The sequence below is a fragment of the Populus euphratica genome, unplaced genomic scaffold (assembly GCF_000495115.2).
Source record: "Populus euphratica unplaced genomic scaffold, PopEup_1.0 scaffold238.1, whole genome shotgun sequence".
NCBI lineage: Eukaryota > Viridiplantae > Streptophyta > Magnoliopsida > Malpighiales > Salicaceae > Populus > Populus euphratica.
In genome coordinates, this window is record NW_011499989.1 from 362,396 (window position 1) to 384,151 (window position 21,756).

A 21,756-nucleotide genomic window follows, 5' to 3' on the forward strand; every position below is an offset into this window, starting at 1 on the left:
CCCCTTCGGGCTTAATTGCTTAGGTTAGGGAGGCTACGAAACCAAACTTATCTACATTTTTATTATCATCATTTTTTTTTCTTTTTTTCTTTTTTTTTTTTTTTTTTTTTTTTTTTTTTTTTTTTTTTTTTTTTTTTTTTTTTTTTTTCTTTTTAATTATATACAATCCCTTTCCCTTAGTTGTTACCTTTAACAAAAGAACATAAATAATGTAATAATCCAATATGCAACCCACAATCATATGTTAAAGTGTGTGTGTGTAAATTAAGGTTTAAAAATACATGTTAAATAAGTATATGAGCAGAATTAAGTGGTAACAATACGAGAGTTTGTAAACCTGAATATTTCAGGAAGTATTATAATAGACCTTGTTAAGAATGGTTACTAAGATGCGTCTCAAGAGTCACTTTAACAAAAGAACTCCTTTACTCTGCCATCCTAGTAACAACAATTATGCACATGCTTTATGAAATGAAAAACAATTTTTTTTTTATCAACTACTACCCTCTCCCCCCAACCAAAACGAGACATTGTCCTCAATGTTCTAAGGTAGAAAGATAGAGTATAGAAGATATCACCTGAAATAACGAACACTGACAAACCTGAAACACACTGAAACAAATATAAGAAACAACAAAACACAATAATAAAACCAAGCATGTGTATGTACAGGTAGTTGTGATTGTGGCTCACATCTTCCCTTGGTTTTACGTCCAAGAACGGCTTAAACGCCCTCTATGGGTCGGGGATAGGCTTCCCATCCAGTTTTCTTAAAAACTGGCAAACAGGGTCTTTTTTAGTCAGATTCCCAAGACTAAGTCTATCATGTTCTTTATGAAATAGTGGCCATAAATCATGAATTGCACGATGCACATCTCCACTAGGATGCGTCTCAAGAGTCAATAGAAGATTATCTAAAGACTCCTTACTCAGGCCATCCTTAATGAATTGTATTTTATCTTCACGGTTTATAGATACCATTCCTAAAGAACGACATTGTGTATTACAAGTCCATCTAGCACATCGATGACAGACATCCAGTCGTTTTGCACGACGCTTCTTTGCAAAAGTGCTTTTACCTGTTCCAGGCATGTGTGAAATGAAGTTAGAGGACTCACCTGATAATCGGACCTTTGCTTCAATCAACCAGCGAATATCTTCAGGAATTCCATGATTCATTAACAATCTCAATCTTGCACATCTAGCACGGTAAATTTTTGTAATCGCATTCTGAGGCAGAGCGGGAAAATACTTTTTCAATTTTTCAAGATTAGTGTCCATTTTCAAATGAGAATTGGAAGAGAGATTCAAAGAATTGCACAAATATATACACAAATATCAGTTATTGTGGGAAACTGAAAGAACCGACTTAAGTCACGGAGTACCGTTATCCGCCATTTGACCGGGGTGAGAGAAACTAGCAAAAATCACTCAAAAAGAAACACAAAAAAGAAAATGTGAGAAAAACAAAATAATCAACCTTTATCTACAAGATCATTCAAACCAGCTGATTCATTTTCACTAGGAAAATTATCAAAGTAAGCTTTCAAACGATGTCCATTTTCCTTAAAATCATTGTCATTCATTGAATTCTCAATATCACAGGCCCCATAAGGATTGGTCCATCTTAATCTTAGCTCTTTAGGGAGTGCATAGAGTTGAGAATCATAAAACAAAACTTTTTGACCAGTATCAATCTTTTGACAATTTTCACAAGTTTTGCAGAATGCATGTGTGTCCTTGAACATGGTGGGCCAATAAAATCCATTTTGAAAGATTTTTGCAGCAGTCTTTTTTGACGAGAAATAACTTCCACATGCTTCAGAATGACAAAGTTTAATGACACTACTTACCTCATTGTCGGGAATGAATCTTTGAAATATTTGATCAGGACAATATTTGAATAAGTTAGGGTCATCACAATAAAAGCTCTTCACTTCGTTCAAAAACTTTTCTTTGTCTTGGGTACTCCAATCAGCTGGCAAATCTCCTAAAGCAAGAAAATTGATATTTTTATCATACCAAGGCATTGAACTAAGAGAAAGTAAGGATTTGTTAGGAAAGTAATCATCGATTGGTGTGATGTCAGATGTCGAATCTGTTGTCACTGTTGACAAAAGATTCGCATCAACATTTTCGGTGCTTGTTTCATCCGTGATTTCTTCCTCAGAATAAATCATTTGCAAATCTTCAGTTTCATCCAATTCATTTTTACTTAAAGTAGATTCAAGTTGATCATAAACTAATTCGTCAATATGATCTACTTCTTGTAAATCATTATCATCTCCAGGTTGCTTGCAAATGTTGAAAATATTCATCTCCAATGTCATGTTTCCAAATGATAGCTTCATCAGTCCATTCCTACAATTAATCAATGCATTAGAAGTTGCAAGAAATGGACGTCCTAAAATAACAGGAAATGAATTACATGCTTCAACAGGTTCTGTGTCCAAGACAATAAAATCCACAGGATAAATGAATTTATCGACTTGTACTAACACATCTTCAATTATTCCTCTAGGCACTTTTATAGATCTATCGGCAAGTAAAAGAGTTATAGAAGTTGGTTTTAACTCACCTAGATTGAGACTCTGAAAAACTGAATATGGAAGTAAATTCACACTAGCACCAAGATCAAGTAAGGCTCTTTCAATTTTATGCTCTCCAATAAAGCAAGAAATTGTAGGACAACCAGGGTCTTTATATTTCAAAGCATTATTGTTTTGAAGAATAGCACTTACTTGTTCGGCTAGAAAGACCTTTTTTTTCACATTCAATTTCCTCTTCACAGTGCCGAGATCTTTCAAAAATTTAGCATAGAAAGGAACCTGTTTAATAGCATCGAACAAAGGTATATTGATCCTTACCAGTTTGAAAAATGTCAGAGTTGTGATTGACTTTTCTTTGTTTGGTCATGACATCAGGAAATGGAAGTGCTGGCGGGGAATCAGTCTTTTCTTTGTAAATTCAGGGAATCAGTCTTTTCTTTGTAAATTTCCAATTCAACCCCTTCCTTACCCTTAGAGATTGACTCATCATTTTTCTCACAAGGTTCAAGAGTGGGTTTTTCAATAACCTTACCACTGTAAAGAGTAGTGACTGATTTGACTTGATCCATGTGTTGGCTTCCGGAACTACTTACATTTGCATTCTATTGCCCCTTGAGATTTTATTATGGTTGAGATGGAAACTTACCTTTCTCTTAGAAACTAAGAGCAGATGTCAATTTTGCAAGAATATCTTTAAAATCTATCATGTTTTGAGCAAGTTGAGTATTGATTGTCTTTTGCTTTTCAATGAATGCATGCAATGTTTCCTCAAGATTTCTTCTAGAAGGTGGAGTATAAGGAGGTTTATATCCATGAGAATTGTGGAAATTATGGTGTGCTTGAAATGATGGTTGTGAAGTTTGTACATTGTTATTATCACTCTTCCAACTAAAATTTGGGTGATTTCTCCAACTAGGGTTGTATGTTTGCGGATATGCGTTGTCATTGGCCCTTTGAAAACTGTTTAAAGCATGGGCTTGTTCATGGAGACATTCCTTAAAAAAAGATAAGGTTAGACAATTATTGGTTGAGTGTTCATTTGTTTCATATATTTGACACATAATGTTTTCAACAAATTTTAATTGACCACTTTTTTTCAATTCCAATGCCTCGACTTTTCTAGCTAAAGATGCAAACTTGGCTTGAAGGTCATGATCTTCCCTAAGGTTGTACATACCTCCACTAGATGTATGAGGTTGAGTTTTACACGGTGCCGCATAAGTACCCGCGGTGTCCTAATTTTGAGCATTTTCAGCTAACAAGTCTAAGTACTCCATTGCTTTAACAAGGTCTTTATCTCTAAAAGTTTCATTGCACATCAATTTAACCATTTGCCTATCTCTAGGTGTTAACCCTTCATAAAAATATGAAACCAATCTCTATGTTTCAAAATCATGATGAGGGCAAGTATTAAAGAAGTCTCGATACCTATCCCAACATTGGTAAAATGTTTCTCCTGGTTTTTGAGTGAAAGTGGTGATTTGTCTTTTGAAAGAGTTTGTTTTGTTAGATGGGAAAAACTTCTTTAAAAACTATTGTTACATTTTATCCCAAGCACGAATGGATCCTGGTCTCAAATTTTATAGCCATATTTTAGCATTATCTTTTAATGAAAAAGAAAAAAAAGCTTTAATCTGATGGTGTTCATGCTACAATTTGAGTCATTATAGGTGTTGCAGACCTTCTCAAATTCCCTTAAATGCAAGTATGGATTTTCTAAATCTAAGTCATGAAAAGAAGGTAAAGGTTGAATAATGTCTGACTTAAAATTAAAATGAGATGCATCAAGAGGAAAAACTATGCATGATGGTGCACTTGTTCTTGTGGCATTTATGTGGTCTCTAAGTGTTCTAACACGGTTATTCTCATTATTCCAATTATGAAATGATTGATTATCTTCTTCGGCTATATTTTCTGAAAATGATGAGGATACCCTACAAAGCCTACCACTTGATGTACATGACCACACTCTCATACACGTGTAGGAATAGAATAAAAGGAAGAAGAAAACAAAAGAAGAAGAACAAAGTTATATATAGGAAAAGTGAAAATAGAAAATAAAATAAAAACTATAATTTGTACAAGAACTTACTTCCCCGACAACGACGTCAAAAACTTGACACGACCAAAAGATTGATGTCTTCTCCCAAGTGCAGGAGTGTCGAAGTAATAAATAACCTGGCAAGACCGGGCTCGAACCACAGGGAGGTTAATTGTATTAATTATAGATAACAACAACAATAATAATAACAATAACAATAACAACAACAACAACAACAACAACAACAACAATAGTAAAGAAAAAGAAGGAGAAGAAGAAGATGAAGATGAGAACTTTGAGATGAAATATTAATGTAAGGATTAAATAATAATAATAACAAATGTCAAGGTTAGAGGTTCCACTAATGGTATGTCAAACAAGTATAGTATAAAATCTTATTATTCAATTGGAAACTACACACAAAGGAGGTTCCAATCAGATTATAAATTGTTAATATGATCACATTAGTTATCTTATTTGATTAATGCTAATACTTGTAAATCTCGTCAAGCATTCATGATTATAACTTATGTTAACAACAAATCAAGTTTCTTTTATAGCTCAGGTCTCGGTTATACCATACAGTATGGACTATGAAAGTGCCAAGCATTTGTTGTACCAAGTATTATACAATATAAATCTAGATTAGTCATTTAACAAGCAAAGTATTAAAGACTGAACAAGATAACAAATACAAAACATGTTAGTATTAAATATTAAAGTCCATATTAAGTTTACACTATACTTATTCTTACACCATTAGTGTAACCTTTTCACATTGACATAATAAACTTAACTAAACATAATGAAAGAAAGAAAAATAAATAATAAAAATAAAAACATAAATAAAATAAAAGTTAAGTAAATGAAAGGAAATGAAAGGCATAAACTTGATATTAATGAAAGCAAAGCATAAACATTACAAAAAATGAAAGAAAGAGCATACAAAGAGAGAAAGCAAGAGCATGATCTTGATCTGAAAACTAAGATACCTAAATGCATGGCAAATGCCTCCTTTTATAGGCCAAAATTGGGAACTATTGCTTTGATGACTAATTGATGAGTGGGTGACCAACTCTTGACTTGGTGACAATTCTTAACTTCTCTTATCTGCCCAAAACATCATTGATAACGTCAAAATTAGAACCACTTGAAAACATGAAAGTTGTAGGAAATTATCTCAGATTTCTTAGGTAAACATTTGAGGTCATTTGGACTTCTAGAACTCCAGATATGGGCCAAACACTGAACAAGGCTCAGGCTGGAGGACAGATTCGTACTTCTTTGTTGTTGCTACAATTTGGACTTGAAAATGACCTTTTTAAATCTTAGGCTCCATATGAAAATTGGAGGCCTATGTCTTACCTTTCCATCCATATAAAGTAAATCTAAATCTGAGATCTACAACTCCAAATATGACCCAATTACCAAACAGTGTTCTGGTTTGGACTGCACCGGCATCTCTTTTCTAAGCTTGGTCATCTCTTTGTCCTTTCAATTTCAGTTCTTAAACTCGTCAATCAATCATTTCATTTATGTGATAGACCTGTATTTAAAATGAACATTTACCAAAAGTTAAAGGTATCTTATATTATTAGATATGTTATTATAAAACATGCTTTAGTTAAAGAGTTATTAATACTTCAAGTGTAAAATGATAATATAAAACCTTGATAAAAATACACTTTTAAGTACTAATCATATGCATGTAGGAAAATATTAATTAGTAGCTTTATATTAAAGCCTAATTCAATTTTTGTTTTTTATTGCCAATAATTTCATCTATCCTTTATTATTATTATTGTTGCTATTATTGTTGTTATTGTTGTTGTTTTTATTATCCCACCTTGTAAATTGATAGTTACTACTTAACTAACAATGTTTTAGCATTTCATCTAGAAGATAATACAAATTAATAAAAAGAACTAAACTCATCCAAAAGTGATAGTCAAAGAACTCGGATGAAAACAAAAACCAATGGTGGTCAGGGTCGGAAAAAAAAAAAAGCAACATGAAAAAGGAAGTCGAACCTATATCTAGATTAGAAGGTATAACAACAAACCAAAAAAGCACCAAGAAAAGGAAAAAAAAAGGAATAATAAAAGGAGCTTAAAGATAAAAAAAAAAAAACACATTAATAAAAGTCAATTTTTAACTTGATGCACTTCAAATAGAAAAGGAAATGATTATGTTTGTTACAAAACATAAAAAATAAATACAATTTACCATATGAGTTGTTAATGTGCCTCCCGTCTATGAACACCAGAGATACAATGCACCTCCCTAAAATTTCAATTAGAATTTCAAAGCCGAAGAAAACACATCTAAATATACCAAACCATAATATGACAATTATCAATTCCACACTAATTTTATTTTCTATCAAAATGTGAACTAAACAATAAAATTAACAAAATATAATCAATAACCAACTAATTATCCATAATTTATTAAATTGAAACTTATTCAACCTAATGATACATTTTAATTATCATCAATTTCATAAAAAAAAAAATTCTCAAATTGTCAACTTAACTATAAAATTGAAAAAACATAAATGGTACCCATTAAATTACCCATTATTTTTTAATTATAACACAACTAAGTTACAAAATCAAACTCAATTTCATCAATTGAAAAATAAAATCAATTTCTTGCAAAACTCAAACAAACCTAATATATAAATCATGTATTAAAACAACAAAACTATCAAGGGAAAAGAAGTGAAACACTTAAATACACAAGCCAACTACAAATACATTAAATAATCTTAATAAATTAACCTAAAACATAAATGAATTATAAAAATAATAGATATGTTTTCTTCCTTGATGGAGTGAAGGTTTACAAGACATCTAACTAAGAGAAAGAATTTAATACTACTAATAGATGCAGGTCAATATCGGTGGGTTGGGTGGCTTAATTTGAGATTCATATGGTATTTTTCAAGTTTTTTCAAGTGATAATACAATGAAAAATGAGTTTTTAGATTAAGAAAATAAGAAACTCAACTTGATGGCCACCTCCCTCATGATCAAAATTTGAACCAAAGAATGATATGTCATTTACCAATACAGATGACATGTTATATGTTTATTTATTATTTTTTTCTAATAAAAGGGTCTTTCATCTCTAAACAAAAAGATAAGAAAAAGAATGTCAAGAGTGTTCTGGCTTTCAGGTCCACAGGTGTCAAGTCTTCTTTTTATTCACTTAAACCCAATATCCTAGGCTATGATGCCTGATCTCTTTTAGTAGTTTTTTTTTCTTTCTAAAATAGTTTTTTTAGCTTTTTATCAAAATACATGATAATAAAATACTTGATATAATATAATATACCATAATCATCAATAAATATTTACTAATGAAATTATTGCCCATAAATGTTCTTGTTTAGTATAATATTTTTGTTGGTAAATGTACCGATAATTATATTCCTAATAAAATGACCAATGAAATAAAAATAATTGATGAAATATTCTTCAACAATAATTTTTATGTCCATTATTTCTTTAATAATTGTACTTCTAAGTGGATCAAGCTTTAAACACTAACATAATATTTCCTTCATATTTTGTTAATTTTTGTTAGTGTCTGTTAACTATAATCATTTACAGATAAGAAATGACTTCCATTTGAAAAATGAAGAAATTACATGGCAAATGCAATTATCCGGGTCCTTAGCGTATTTGTGTCCATATCCTAACATGATTATGGTGTTGTCGATCTTAAGCGACTATCTATGAACATTAAAAGATTTTCCCTTAATGCAACCAGATTTCCCGAATTCCACCACATCTCGTTTCTATTTGAGCCATCTATGCTTTTTGGCAACTACTCCAACATCGGACCTATAAGAAGAAAGATGTCACGTTAAAATAAAATATTTGAATTGGTTATGAGTTTAAAGATTCAAGAGTAATACTATAGGTTGATTACTCTTCTGATATTGTTTTCTCTTCTTTATTCACAAGCATAATTTACTATAATAATGCTGGTAACACTATTTCATATCAACTAGGAGACAACTATGTTAAATATTTATAAACACAAAATTTAATTTATTTTTAAAAAAATATATTTTCATAACAAAACTTACTATATAGTTTTAATAGGACAATATTTTTTAGAGACCTGTCATATATAGGTGTTAATACATATTATTATAAACGCTATTTAAAAAAAAAGATTATCGTGACTATCTAAACCTCCAGATTAGAAATTATGATGATGTCATTATCTTATATCAACTAAGAGACATGAATTTTATTCACAAGCATAATTTATTATAATGATACTAGTAACACTATCAACTAGGAGATAATGACCTTGAATACTTATAAATCAAGAGGTATCTTTTTATAACTCACTATATAATTTTAGTAAAATAATATTTTTTAGGAGATTTATTATATATAGGTGTTGACACATATCATATGAGCGCTATTTATAGAAAAATTAGTCATATATGTGTGACTATCCAAACCCTCTATTAATAATTATGATAATATCATTATCCTATATCAACTAAAAAACAAAAACTTTAATCACTTATAAATACAAAGTTCCCCTCTTTTTCCCATAAATTTTTTAGAACAAAAGTCACTATGTAATTTAATTAGGACAATATTCTATTTTTAAGAGACCTACTATATAAGGGATTGCGCATCCATGGTCAAATAGCAACATTGGATGGACATGAGTGTTGCAAAACAAACTCCCCTTGTATCATGCTGAGAATTTGCTGTACATTTTTCGTAATTTATTGCATAAACCCCCTCAATAAGGCAGATCACATGGTCTGTTTTCCCTTCACCAAATCAGACGGCTGAGGCAAATCCTACCAAATCACCTAATACCCAACAGCCATACGATCTGTCCCATATCCAACTTATGGTGCTGGCCTTTAATTCTGTTTTTAGGAGGCAGAGTCCCCACTTGTGCCTCTCATGTGACCGACCACTAAGCCTTGTGTGACCTGTCATTGCACCCACTATGTCCTACCTTTGCTTTCTTCTCTGTGCTTGTATAAAAAAAAATGATTATATATACAAATAAACCTTTCTGGTCACCGAAAATTATAGAGTTAACAAACACTATATAACACACTGAAACCGTCGAGCCAAAACCTAACCAAAGTTCCAAAGACGAAAATTGCAACCCTTGCCCATCACCAAGAAAAAAAAAATGGCACAGCCTCTTGGACTTGAAATCACAGAGCTAAGGTTGGGTCCCCCGGGCAGCGAAAAGGGACCAAAAAATGAAAAGAAAAGGGTTTTCTCAGAGTTGTCCGGCGAAGCAAACAGCACAACCGATGGGCGAAAAACCCAAACAACGAGTCAAGTTGTGGGGTGGCCTCCAGTATGTTCCTATCGAAAGAAGAATAGTTTCAACGAGAAAGATAGCCATGAAACTTCAAAAATTTACGTGAAAGTTAGTATGGACGGAGCTCCTTTTCTCAGAAAAGTTGATTTGGGCATGCACAAGGAGTATTCGGATCTTGTCGTCGCGTTGGAGAAGTTGTTTGGCTGTTTTGGAATCGGTGAGTCTTCTATCATCTATTTACAGTGCTATTAATATCTAGTTTTTATGCATGGTATACACATTAAGCTTCCTTAATTATACCGAGCTAGCATTAACTGTGAACGTTTAGCTAGAAGACAAGGTAGGCAGAGTTTCACATCTATAGACCATGCAGCATTATATGTATGTGTGTATGTATGTGAAAGAAATACATACATCGAAAAAAACCATCATTTATGTGTCATGCGCTAAAATTCATACAAGAAACATAAGGACCTTTGCCGAGCAGGCAGTCATTATGGTAGTATAGACAAACTGTAGTGGAAATAACTCAGATAATAATAGATTGAGAAGTCGTACAATAAATGTGAAAACCAGCTGGAGTACTCCAAATATGTACATGCACACTTTCTACAGTATTTATAAGATTGCCCACAAGTAATTTGGAAGTAAATAAGAGAACAAAGTTTATTATTTTATGATCCTTTAATTAGAGAGAAAAAGTAAATGGCCATGATAATTATTTGTAAAATAATATTATTGGCAGGCAAAGCCTTGAAGGATACAGACGACTGCGAATACGTTCCTATATATGAAGACAAGGATGGAGACTGGATGCTAGTGGGAGACGTGCCATGGGAGTAAGTCTCTTATCCAACCAGTAACACCGCCCTTTCTTCTTTTTTTATTTACTTGAAGAACGGCATATAAATATAAATGAATTTGTAGCGTTCAATCAATTGTTAGCGGGGCTGATTGCCTGGTGGCCGGAGCATATGTGCTCACGAGGGATTAAAATCATTTTTTCAAATTATTGGTGGGAAAGGATAGTGCTCATCATATTAGGGTTTTGAGAAAGGGTTAGATATTGAATTTCAACTTGTTCTTCTGTTAAAATTTGAAAAACAAATTGTGCAAATTAATTTTTGAAAATTTTCTAGTATTTTTGTATGGTTTTGATCGTGTATTGATATTAAAAAAGAAATTTTTTTATATATATATATATTCAAACAAAAAGTATTTAGAAAAAAACTATATTTTTTAACATCTTTTTTTTTCTGTGAAATTGTTGGGGTGAGGTAAATTTATAAGTATTTTTAGATTATTTTGATGTTAAGAATAAATTTAAAAAAAATAAAAACTATCATTATATATTTTTAAATAAAAATATTTTTAAAAACAAACATCAACACTCTAGAGGTTACATGGTGTGGTAAATTTGTAACACTTGTTAAAATATTAAGGGAAAAAAAGAAAAACCACGCCAATTCCCTTCAAAAAGGTGTGTCGGAGGTAATTAAAAGGTTAATCATGACCAATATTTTCTTTCATTCAATAGCTTTGACTCCTCCAACCAAGAGATGTGGCGGTGTTTTCCCTCTCCTCTTATGATTTCGCATCCTAATTATCCCCTTTAAGAGTCACATGTCTATTTTTGCTGCCTCTATATTCTGGAAGATGCCTCCCAATGTTCCTTCTCTTTCTCACCATTTGCGTGCATTACAAGCCAAATTGACCCTGGATCTTGATGTTTGTTCTTGACTACTTCAGCCTTCATTCATACAGCCACTGCTCTTTTTGTCTACTGTGTCCAAAGCGGACGACAACATGTCTGTAATGATACTTTCTTGAACCTAAGCTCCGCGTGAGAATTTGCATTAATCAACGCCATCAGACTTGACTTCGTGTGAAATTCACATGTTACCCTATTGCACTACAGCATTTAGGAAAGTAAATGGAGCCTCATTGTTCATATCAAGTTTTTCAATTCTTCTTTTTAAATTAAGCCTTCCTTTTCTTTTCTGACATGATTTTTTTAATAATAGTTCGTGTTGTATTTAGATAAATTAAATTTATAAAATATTATCAAGAAAAAATTTACATGATTTAATTTTACATTCAAATTATGCAAAAAATCAAATTAAAAATTTTTTTATGTTAATTTTATTTTTTTCTTAATTTTATTTTCAGACTTTTTTATTAATCACTCTGGTTATTTTTAGACTATCCGAAGTCCTTTGGGTTATGTCAGAGCTACTCTTATATTGTTTAATATTAAACTCTTGATAGACAAATAGTTAGATTAAGAGATTTTTTTTGTTAATTTCATCATCTAATTTTTTTTTTGCCAGTCAATCAGGCTGTTTTGAATCGACAAAGTCTACTGAGTTATTTCGAGTTAATTTTCATATAATTTAATTTTAAATTTAGACTAGATAATAAATTATATCAAAAATTTTTAAAATTAATCTACTTAATAACAACATTAAATAATTATCAAGAATTTATATTTTTAATTAATGTGAAGAAAAATGTAACTAGTAATTGGTTGGCAATTAATTTTACATGAGATTTTGCATCACTGCTGGTCATAACTAAAATTATAATTACGCGTACTTATTGCTTTGAAAAAGAGATGAACACAAGAGAGAGAGAAATGAGAAATGATTTTATTTTATTTTTTTCATTTTTTTGGTGTGATTGTGATTCTCTGTCTTATTCTCTATTTTACTCTTCTTTATCTCTCTTTTAATATTGTAAATATTGATAATTACACTATGAAATTTGTATGGATCAAGATTTAAGTAAAACTCTTGTTGCCATTGGAATCTTTGAATTTGAATAATTTCTTAAGTGGATTGTTTATGGTTAACTACTGTGAGCAATGTTGCTGTTTCTTTTTTCTTTTTCCTTTTCTTTTATAAGATTGTGAATTTGAAAATATTTGTAGAGAGATATATAATGGCGATTTTGGCATTCGATGAGTCCTAGCAACTTGCAAGTAAATTTAGGTTTTTTCTTTTGAAATTGTTGGGCCACATACTGCCGACAAACGCAACTTCCTTATAATTGTGCTGGGTAGATGGCGATAATGTCCATAATGTCAAGGCATCGGTCATTATTATGGAGTGGTTCTTGCAACATTTCCTTTCAATTATGATAATTTATTCTTAAAGTTCTACAATAATTTGTTTTTCGCTTAGATTATCGATCTATGTCGATTTTATGCCAATGTATTAACCATATTCTAAGAGAATATACCAATTAATTACGAATAAATTAAGGAAGCTGCTCTATCGAAGGATGATGGGATTAATTTATTTTTCCGGTGGGGGGGTAAAACTAGCTGCTTTTGACATTTTAATTTATATTCTGTATGCTGAAACAAAGCTAAATAAATAGCCTGCGATTTATTTATTTATTTATTTATTTTTACAGGATGTTTATTGAGTCTTGCAAGAGGCTAAGGATAATGAAGAGGTCAGAAGCCAAGGGTTTTGGACTGCAGTCAAGAGGTGCTCTTCAGGGAAGTATTTCAAGAGATGATCGTGACTGAGAAAACAAACAAAATATTGAATTCGGAAGAATTTGACTGGACTTCTTCGTAAAGAAAATTATTTCTGTTTAATTAGTGATGGTCGATTAAGATCAAATCATGGTTCATCATCCAGCTATAACTGTGAGACCTATTTTTATGTTTGAATCCAGAGATAAAGAACTCTAGATAGAAAAGACAACCTGCTTGTTTATGATCATAAATTCATGCTAGCTGTTATATTTGCTGCTGACATTTTTTCTTAAATCATGAATTGCTTATTGTTTTCTTTTCTTTACTTTTCTTCGAAGGAGACTTTCCTTTTCTGCTATTATTTATAATTGACCATGTCGCCCATCAATCCCATTGCTCATATCTCCCCCCAGGCACTCATTTTCATCAAAATCAATCATAAAACTAAATTAGATATGCTAGAATTGTAATAATTCATGGATTTTAGGCACTCATGTTCATCAAAATCAATCATAGAACTAAATTAGATATGCTAGAATTGTAATAATTCGTAGGTTTGAGGCACTCATTTTCATCAAAATCAATCATAAAATTTAATTAGATATGCCAGAATTGTAATAATTCATGGGTTTTGTATTTTTGTAAAAGTGAAGGGTATAATCTTAAACATACCAGTAATTTCTCATCATTCAGGCATCAAACATCATTTGATTTATTGTGATTAAAGAACTGGTCAGCACAATCCAGGACAGAAATTCAAGCTCAATAGCATAACTGAAAAGAACCCTATGCAACTAAGCTAATTAAGGGAGCATTTCTAGAACAAAGGCCCATGTTCTCATGTTCCGATACATGAATTAGTTGCCTTCGAGAAGATTAACGCACATGATTATGTTTCTTGTCCATCCACCAATATAATATAATCTTTGTTCTGGGTACAGAATATATCTAATATATCCATTCTCACATAACTAGATTTTCTTTATACAGTTAATTACTAAATTAACTTACTAATTAATTGTGGTTCGATTCCGACACATATAAAACATTCAAATGTGGACCATGTGGAGGTGATCAGTTTGGTTAAGGAAGTTGAGGGTCTTGGATTAGTTAAATACTATATACACACACACACACAGACCCCCTTGTCTGTCCCTATACTTTTCCTTACACTTGTGAGTTCTTAATCGACTGCGCAGAGATGGTTTTTTGCTGGGGCTTTGACCGTCTCCTTGCAATGAATTTAGCTTTCCAATATATGAAAAGAAGGAAACAAGGAGTAGCTTTTTAAGGCTTTCGTGCGATACTTTGCATGAAGTCTCCTGTAGTTGATTAAAAGAATAGTTGATGCCTGCCATTTTGTAAAGTGTGTTGCTTGAAGTAATGGGTAACGTTCACTTTGTAATTTCCCAAAAAAGAAGACGACGTTCGCATTGTTTTTTATGACAGTTCAATAAATTATGGAGGAGTTATGTAACAGTTTCATGACTAATTAAGTGACCAGGAGAGCTGAAAGACATGACAGAAAGGAAGGTCTAAAAATTAAACAAAATGATGAATCAAGTTAAAAACAGTGAGATCACAATGTTTACGAGGAAATTTGGCAATGCTTGATTTCCAAAAGTGCTCAAGGAAGATGAAGTGGGGAGGCAGAAACTGGTCTGGGTGCCCATCCAACTTGCGGGCAGATCAAAAATTGATTCAATCATTAAAAAAAATATGGGTGATGTGAATTTTTTTAATTTTTTGATGATGATGAAAACTATGGAGTGCCCATTAAAAGATTAGTGATCAGTATATTCAATAAAATTAATTAATCTTCATATACATTATAATTGTTAGAAAAATGATAAATAAAAACTAAACTAGAACTCAAGATTACGTGTTAATATTTTTATTTAATTTGAAAAAAATTAAATAAAAAAATAATAATCAATAAAAAATCTAATTTATTTACTTAATTTCATCTTTGACGTGGTCCGTGGCTTGAGTTTAAAATAAAAATTCCAATTCATCATTGTTTTAGCTTTTATCTTAACTTGTGAGGCTCAACCGCAAAACAACGAGCCACCAAAGAATATAATTAAAAAAAATAAAAAATCTAGGAATGAAACGAAGAAACGACACCAAATTAATAAATTGACATGGCAACCTTTAAATTTGCTACTTATGCCATGACATGAGACGAGCACAATAAGTCAACCTAGTATGGCTATTTGTCCCCTTTCCTTTCCTTTCTTCCCGATGGGATCTTAATTACGATTGTTGGGATGAAACCTCAGACAAGATTGAATAGTAATTCATCAATGAAGGATTAAAATAAAAATAAAAATAAAAATAAAAGACAGACAAAAAAAAACCCGATGAGGGATCAATTTTTTAAAAAAAAATCATATTTAAAATGAAAAATATATGCTCAATAGTGTGTGAAAAAGTCTTGCGGCCGAACTTATTTAAAAATATAGTTATAATTATTTTTTAAATAATTTTTAGTATTAAAATATATATTAATAAATTTTTTATTTAAAAAATTTAATTTTAACATTAACACATCAAAATAATTTAAAAATAGTAAAAATATATAAATTTAAAGTAAAAAAATAAAAAAATTAATTTTTTTTTTTAAATTTTAAAATACAAGAACAAACCAGCCTTAAACAGCAATTGTGATTTTTCTCTTAACTCCGTTCACTACGTTTTGAGGCAGCATTGAGATCATCACAGTGTTTTCTCTACAAATATAAAGTTATTTGTAGAGATTCATCTAACAACTTAGCCTCAGTTTTTAGATTAAAATGCACAAGACTCGTTAATGATATATCTAACATGAATAAAAATGATTAGGTTTGTATATTCCATGAAATGAAAAGAATTCAAATGATCAAATGTCTGACTTGCATCTTTGTAATGAATAATTTGGTTGAAAAGCAAAAAGAATTAGAAAAAAATCCACGTGAAATTAAGAATGATTTCAACGATGTGGACATGACAGGGTCCCCTTATGGCCGTTGCATTTCCCTCCCCTTGTATATTATATGTTTCTAAATCAAACCATGGATGGCTTTCACATAATGGAAATTAAAACTAAAATATGAAGATAAATTGAGCTAATTCATCCCCTAATGATAGAACTTGTGTGCAAAACAGGGTTATGACCAAATTGATTTGATCCAAGCAGCATTGTCCATTTTTATTTCTTACCAATATAAACAAGAAATATAAAGTGGGTTTTATAGCCTCCAATTTCACCCAAAAAAATAAAACGAGGATTATACTAAATAAAAGAAAAAATTGGAGCAAAACAATTATACATGACACGATGGAAAAGAGTCATGTATTAATCTCATGTCTAGCTCAATAATTATCCTAACTTGTAGATATTTCTTTGTCTGGTTGAGTGCTCTTGTCAATCTAATTACTTTCATTTTTGTTTAGTGTTGTGTTTTAAATAAAAATTAAAGAAATTTTAAAAAAATAATTTAAAAATAATTTTTTATTTTGTATATTATTTTAATATGCTATATCTTAAATAATTTTTAAAAAATAAAAATATATTATTTAATATATTTTTAAATAAAAATTACTTTTAAAAATAACTACTCCTACAATAAAAAATCTTAAATACCAAACTTGAGGGTAACTTAATTAATCAGATTTTGAGTTTATTTTTTTATTGTTCATGAGTTTAAATTATTTTAAAATTATTAAAAATTTATATAATTATTAATTATAAAATTAATTAAAATAAACATAAACTTATCCAAATATTTATATTATTAATAATAATAAACAAAAATTTCAAATACCACTTCATCTATGAACCTAAAAGAAAAATAAAAAGGAAAGTTTCAAATACCACTTCATCTATCTGGATGTATGAACCTAAAAGAAAAATAAAAAGGAAAGGAAAAATGGGGCCCAGTATCAACAAAGAAAAACATGACCACATGGCTGTTTGCGGGACCCACATGCTAATTTTGATGTCTTTGGGCGGGTCTTTCTTTCATTTCTTTTCCGGTGGGCAGCACATGGACTTCTCTCGAAGAAAAGTTGGCTTCAACTTTAAGAACCCAGACATGTGGGTCCCATGTTCCTCCTCTTAAACGACCTTCCTCGCACGAGCGAGAGCGAGAGCTCAGCCCTGAAGGTGCTGCTTCTGTACGTGCAGATTAATGACGTCTTCCACTTATGGATACCTGTTCTTTTAAATTCTGCCTCTGCTTCATCTGTGCCTCGCCAATACCATACATACCCGCGATGATGGTAATATTAACACACGATGAGCTTGTGTCATAAATTTGTTCTTAAGAACTATTTTTTTCTACGATAAAATTATTCTTAGATTAGTTTAAAAACATATTCCTTGCATGGAAAATAAAAGTATTATTAGATTAATAACATGCTTGTTCTTAAGAATAAATCTTTCTGAATACTAACTTAAAATTAAAACCCACAAGAAATTATTCTTAAAAAAGTCGAATGGTGGTTTGTAAAATTCAAAATTGAACATTTTTGGAAAGCAAGTTAATTAGCAGGATCCCAATAAAATTAATAATTAAAAGTCAAGTCTAAATAAAATTAAATGGCATAATTCAAAATGATTTATTATAAAACTAGTCTTTTAATTGTTGAGAATCACAAGGTTTGGGGAAGGTATTTTTGTGCTGAGAATTTCTTTTTTAATAAAATATGTTTAGAAATATAATTATGGTGGTTTTTTAAATTGTTTTTTTATTTATAAAAGTATTTAATAATATTTTTTTATTTTTTATTTTTTTTAGATAAATATATTAAAATATTTTGAAAACATTAAAAACATATTAATTTAAAATAAAAAAATTAAAATATTTTTAAAATTATTTTTAAAATGCAGTGCCTAATACATACTAATCATAGCTTAAAAATCACTTAATAACACAAATATGACGAGACTAAGCTTTAACTATTTGACCAATATTCAGTGAAGAGAGGGATTAGATTCCATTAACAAAGGGAAAGCAGAGGGAAGGAGTTGAACCGTAAATTCAACGTTTTAATCAAGTAAACCACAATCAACATTTATACATACATACATACATACATATATATATATATACATACATATATAACCTGAACTTGACAAATGAAAACGACCCGGTCGGACCAACCGACCATACGGCCCAAACTTTAAAGCACTCCAAATCACAGGCGATCAACTCGTTTATATTCTGTCACCTACCTATATGGACAAATCGCAACCGCTCCTTCTTATCACACGTGTCAATAAGAGAGTGGTTAGATAATCGTGCCGGCCAGCTTCCTATATTAACCCACAAGTGCCAAAGTGGTTGAGTCACATAATTTTGAGGAGTGCCTGCCTTTTTCATTTCAACACGTTAAGTGCCCTGCTAGAATTCATCGTCGCGGATAGTAGCGTACAGAAAATGTCACCGGAAAATGGTTCAAGCTTGCTGGAATCCGATGCGGCCAACGTGAGTTTCAAGGAGACAGAGTTGACCTTAGGGCTGCCTGGTGAGTCTCGTGGGCTAGCATTAATAGAGAAAACAAGTGGCAAGCGTGGGTTTTTGGAGACTGTTGATCTAAATCTTGGAAGGCCATCTAACGTTGATTCTGATCATAACAAATATTCTGGGGAGTCCGAAACGGATGTGCCAAACACGGCTAAGCCTCCGGCAGCAAAGTAAGATATAAAGATTATTATTCATTGTTACATTTCTTCTTACAGTCATATTATAAAGTAAATCAGAGCTAATTCATTTTTGTCCCGTGGAATCAATAAAATCATGTTAATCCATTTTTTTTAGCTGCATATAATGATGGGCATGTTTTTTTCTTTAATATTTTTGAATTCTTTCTAAATAAATATTTATGAAGTGCAATCATAAATCCCATTCAAATATATACATATTGCACTTCATAAATCCCTGAAGTCACCGAACTATTTAGAGACAAATATGTGTGTGTGTGTGTGTGTGTGTGTGTGTGTGTGTGTGTATAAAATTAAGATTAATTAAGTCTTGAATTGATTATGAATTGATTTAATTACAGAGCACAAGTGGTGGGGTGGCCACCGGTGAGGGCGTTTAGGAAGAACGCAATGAAGAGTTGTAAATACGTAAAGGTAGCTGTAGATGGAGCTCCATATTTGAGAAAGGTTGACCTGGAGATGTACAACAGTTATCAGCAGCTCTTGAATGCCCTCCAGGACATGTTCTCTTGCTTCAGCTTCACCATCCGTATGTGCTCCATGAATTAATAATTAAGATTCAGTATTTTATTTTTTTCATTTGCAAAGGGTATTTTAGTCATTTAATTTGGTTGAATTATTGTTGCAGGCAACTATTTGAACGAGAGGACACTTATGGAACAAGAAGTGAATAATGGAGCCGAGTATGTATCTACTTATGAGGACAAGGATGGCGACTGGATGATGCTTGGGGATGTACCCTGGAAGTAAGTTTCCCAAAGTGCCCTTAAAAATTCATAGCAATTTTTTAGAATAGTTTGTTTTTATTTTTTATGTATTTTAAATTTTTTTTTATTTTAAATTATTTTGTATTTTGAAAATGTTTTTTAAAAAGTTGTTTTTATTTTTTTATTATTTTAAATTATTTTTTTATTATTTTAAATTATTTTAATGTATTGATGTTAAAAATATTTTAAAAAAATTAAAAAGTATTATTTTAATATGTTTTTGAATGTAAAAAAAATTATCGCACTCTGAATAACCTCAATGATAGGTGATCAAGATTTTTTTAACAATTAATGCTTGAATGTCCATGTATTTATATACTTTTTATTATTATTATTCACAGAATGTTTGTGGAATCATGCAAGCGTCTACGGTTGATGAAAAGCTCAGAAGCAACTGGATTTGGTAATTTATGAATTTCCTTGTCTTTCTAGTTGCATCTATTAATTATTTTGTGCATTGAGAGTATACTTCATGATTTTGGAGCACGCATGATCCACATGATTTATTTACTTTTTATTTATAAATAAAATCATAATTTATAATTGTTAAAAACTAATATGAAAATAATTTTTTTGATATATATATATAAGTAAATAAATTATTGATGTAGAAAAACATTATTAATAATCGAAGCGAGATTAACCCATGTACTTTGTCTTAATTTTACAGTAAACCTGTAAAATAATGCTTTCTTTTTATTATTGTTACAGCTCCAAGGACACCTTCAAAATGCTCAAGCTCGAGTTGATGATGAAGCCAGCTTTTATAAGAACATCCCTTGGAACCATGATATAATTGCTGTACAGTGGCTTTTTGTCTTCGTTTTTTACCTATACCATTAGGTTCTAGTTGGAGGTTTTCATTAGAAATAGAGAAATAAGAGAGACCAGCCAATACATGAATTGCATTATAGTCTTGGTTGAAATTGATGATGTGGACTCTCCCAATTTTCAATATTTTGCTATACCTTTTCGTTGAATACATATGGTAATATAATATGGTATTTTTTAGATCAATTTGGATTCTTGTTACTGCTATTGCTGTTTCTGGTAAATAAAATGAAAAAAAAAAATGCCCATCAATTTATATGAAACCTTGGTATGATCTACTATTTTAAATATTTTTTATTTTATTTGACAAGGAAAGCTTGATAATGATGACTTTTCCCTGTAAAAATATTTGAAAAAGAACATGTGTTTCATCTGATTTTTAGGATTTGAATAATTTTAAGATATTTTAATGTTAATAGGTGATATAAAAATATCTGTGGTTTTTATTGTGTGTTTTTAAATAAATATAAATTTTTAATCCAGAAAACTTTACCTTGTAATTTTTTTCACTATCACAATAGTAGTTAAATTCTGAATGGAAATAACTAGGAACTAGTTTTTTTTTAATTTTGCCGATATATCACATGTTTTTTAATTTTTTAAGAAATAATGAGCCAACGATATAGCCATGTATGCAAGCCTAAGTGGTCTAGCATGTCAAGGCCTTAAAAAAAACACGGTTATGTGAGTCTAGGTCACACATGCACTCTATTAAGTTATTGAATACATTGAAATGCATAATTTAAGTTATGATTTTTGTGAGTTAATTTAAGTTAATTAAAATTAATTTAATATAAAATATTTAAAAAAAACAAATAAATAAATATCAACTTCAATTTTTTTTTTTAAAAAAAAAATTTCCACTCATTGAGGTTGCCTAACCTAAACCCACGTGTTTGAGTTTTTTTAAGGCTTTCATACGCTGGGCCAGTCAAGTATGTTCATTGACCTATTCTCTTTTTTAATCTTTAATATTGAGTTTTTTTATAGATTTTTTTATTTTTTTAATTTTATCATATAATATTGGAGTGATAGTCTTTTTTTATCAT

At 30.6% G+C, this 21,756-nt stretch overlaps 2 protein-coding genes across 2 annotated transcripts; both read left to right on the plus strand.

Annotated features, from left to right (window-relative positions):
* The first annotated feature begins 9,656 nt into the window (after positions 1 to 9,656).
* Positions 9,657 to 13,699, plus strand: IAA19 (indole-3-acetic acid inducible 19). The gene is made up of 3 exons (XM_011047048.1): positions 9,657 to 10,132; positions 10,661 to 10,754; positions 13,333 to 13,699. Exons 1-3 carry the CDS (start codon positions 9,778 to 9,780, stop codon positions 13,448 to 13,450), a joined length of 567 nt encoding a protein of 188 aa, XP_011045350.1. The 5' UTR covers positions 9,657 to 9,777; the 3' UTR covers positions 13,451 to 13,699.
* A 5,025-nt stretch (positions 13,700 to 18,724) lies between these two features.
* LOC105140276 (auxin-responsive protein IAA1) lies at positions 18,725 to 20,893 on the plus strand. The gene is made up of 5 exons (XM_011047050.1): positions 18,725 to 19,082; positions 19,451 to 19,638; positions 19,738 to 19,855; positions 20,218 to 20,279; positions 20,588 to 20,893. Exons 1-5 carry the CDS (start codon positions 18,826 to 18,828, stop codon positions 20,623 to 20,625), a joined length of 663 nt encoding a protein of 220 aa, XP_011045352.1. The 5' UTR covers positions 18,725 to 18,825; the 3' UTR covers positions 20,626 to 20,893.
* The last annotated feature ends 863 nt before the right edge of the window (positions 20,894 to 21,756 follow it).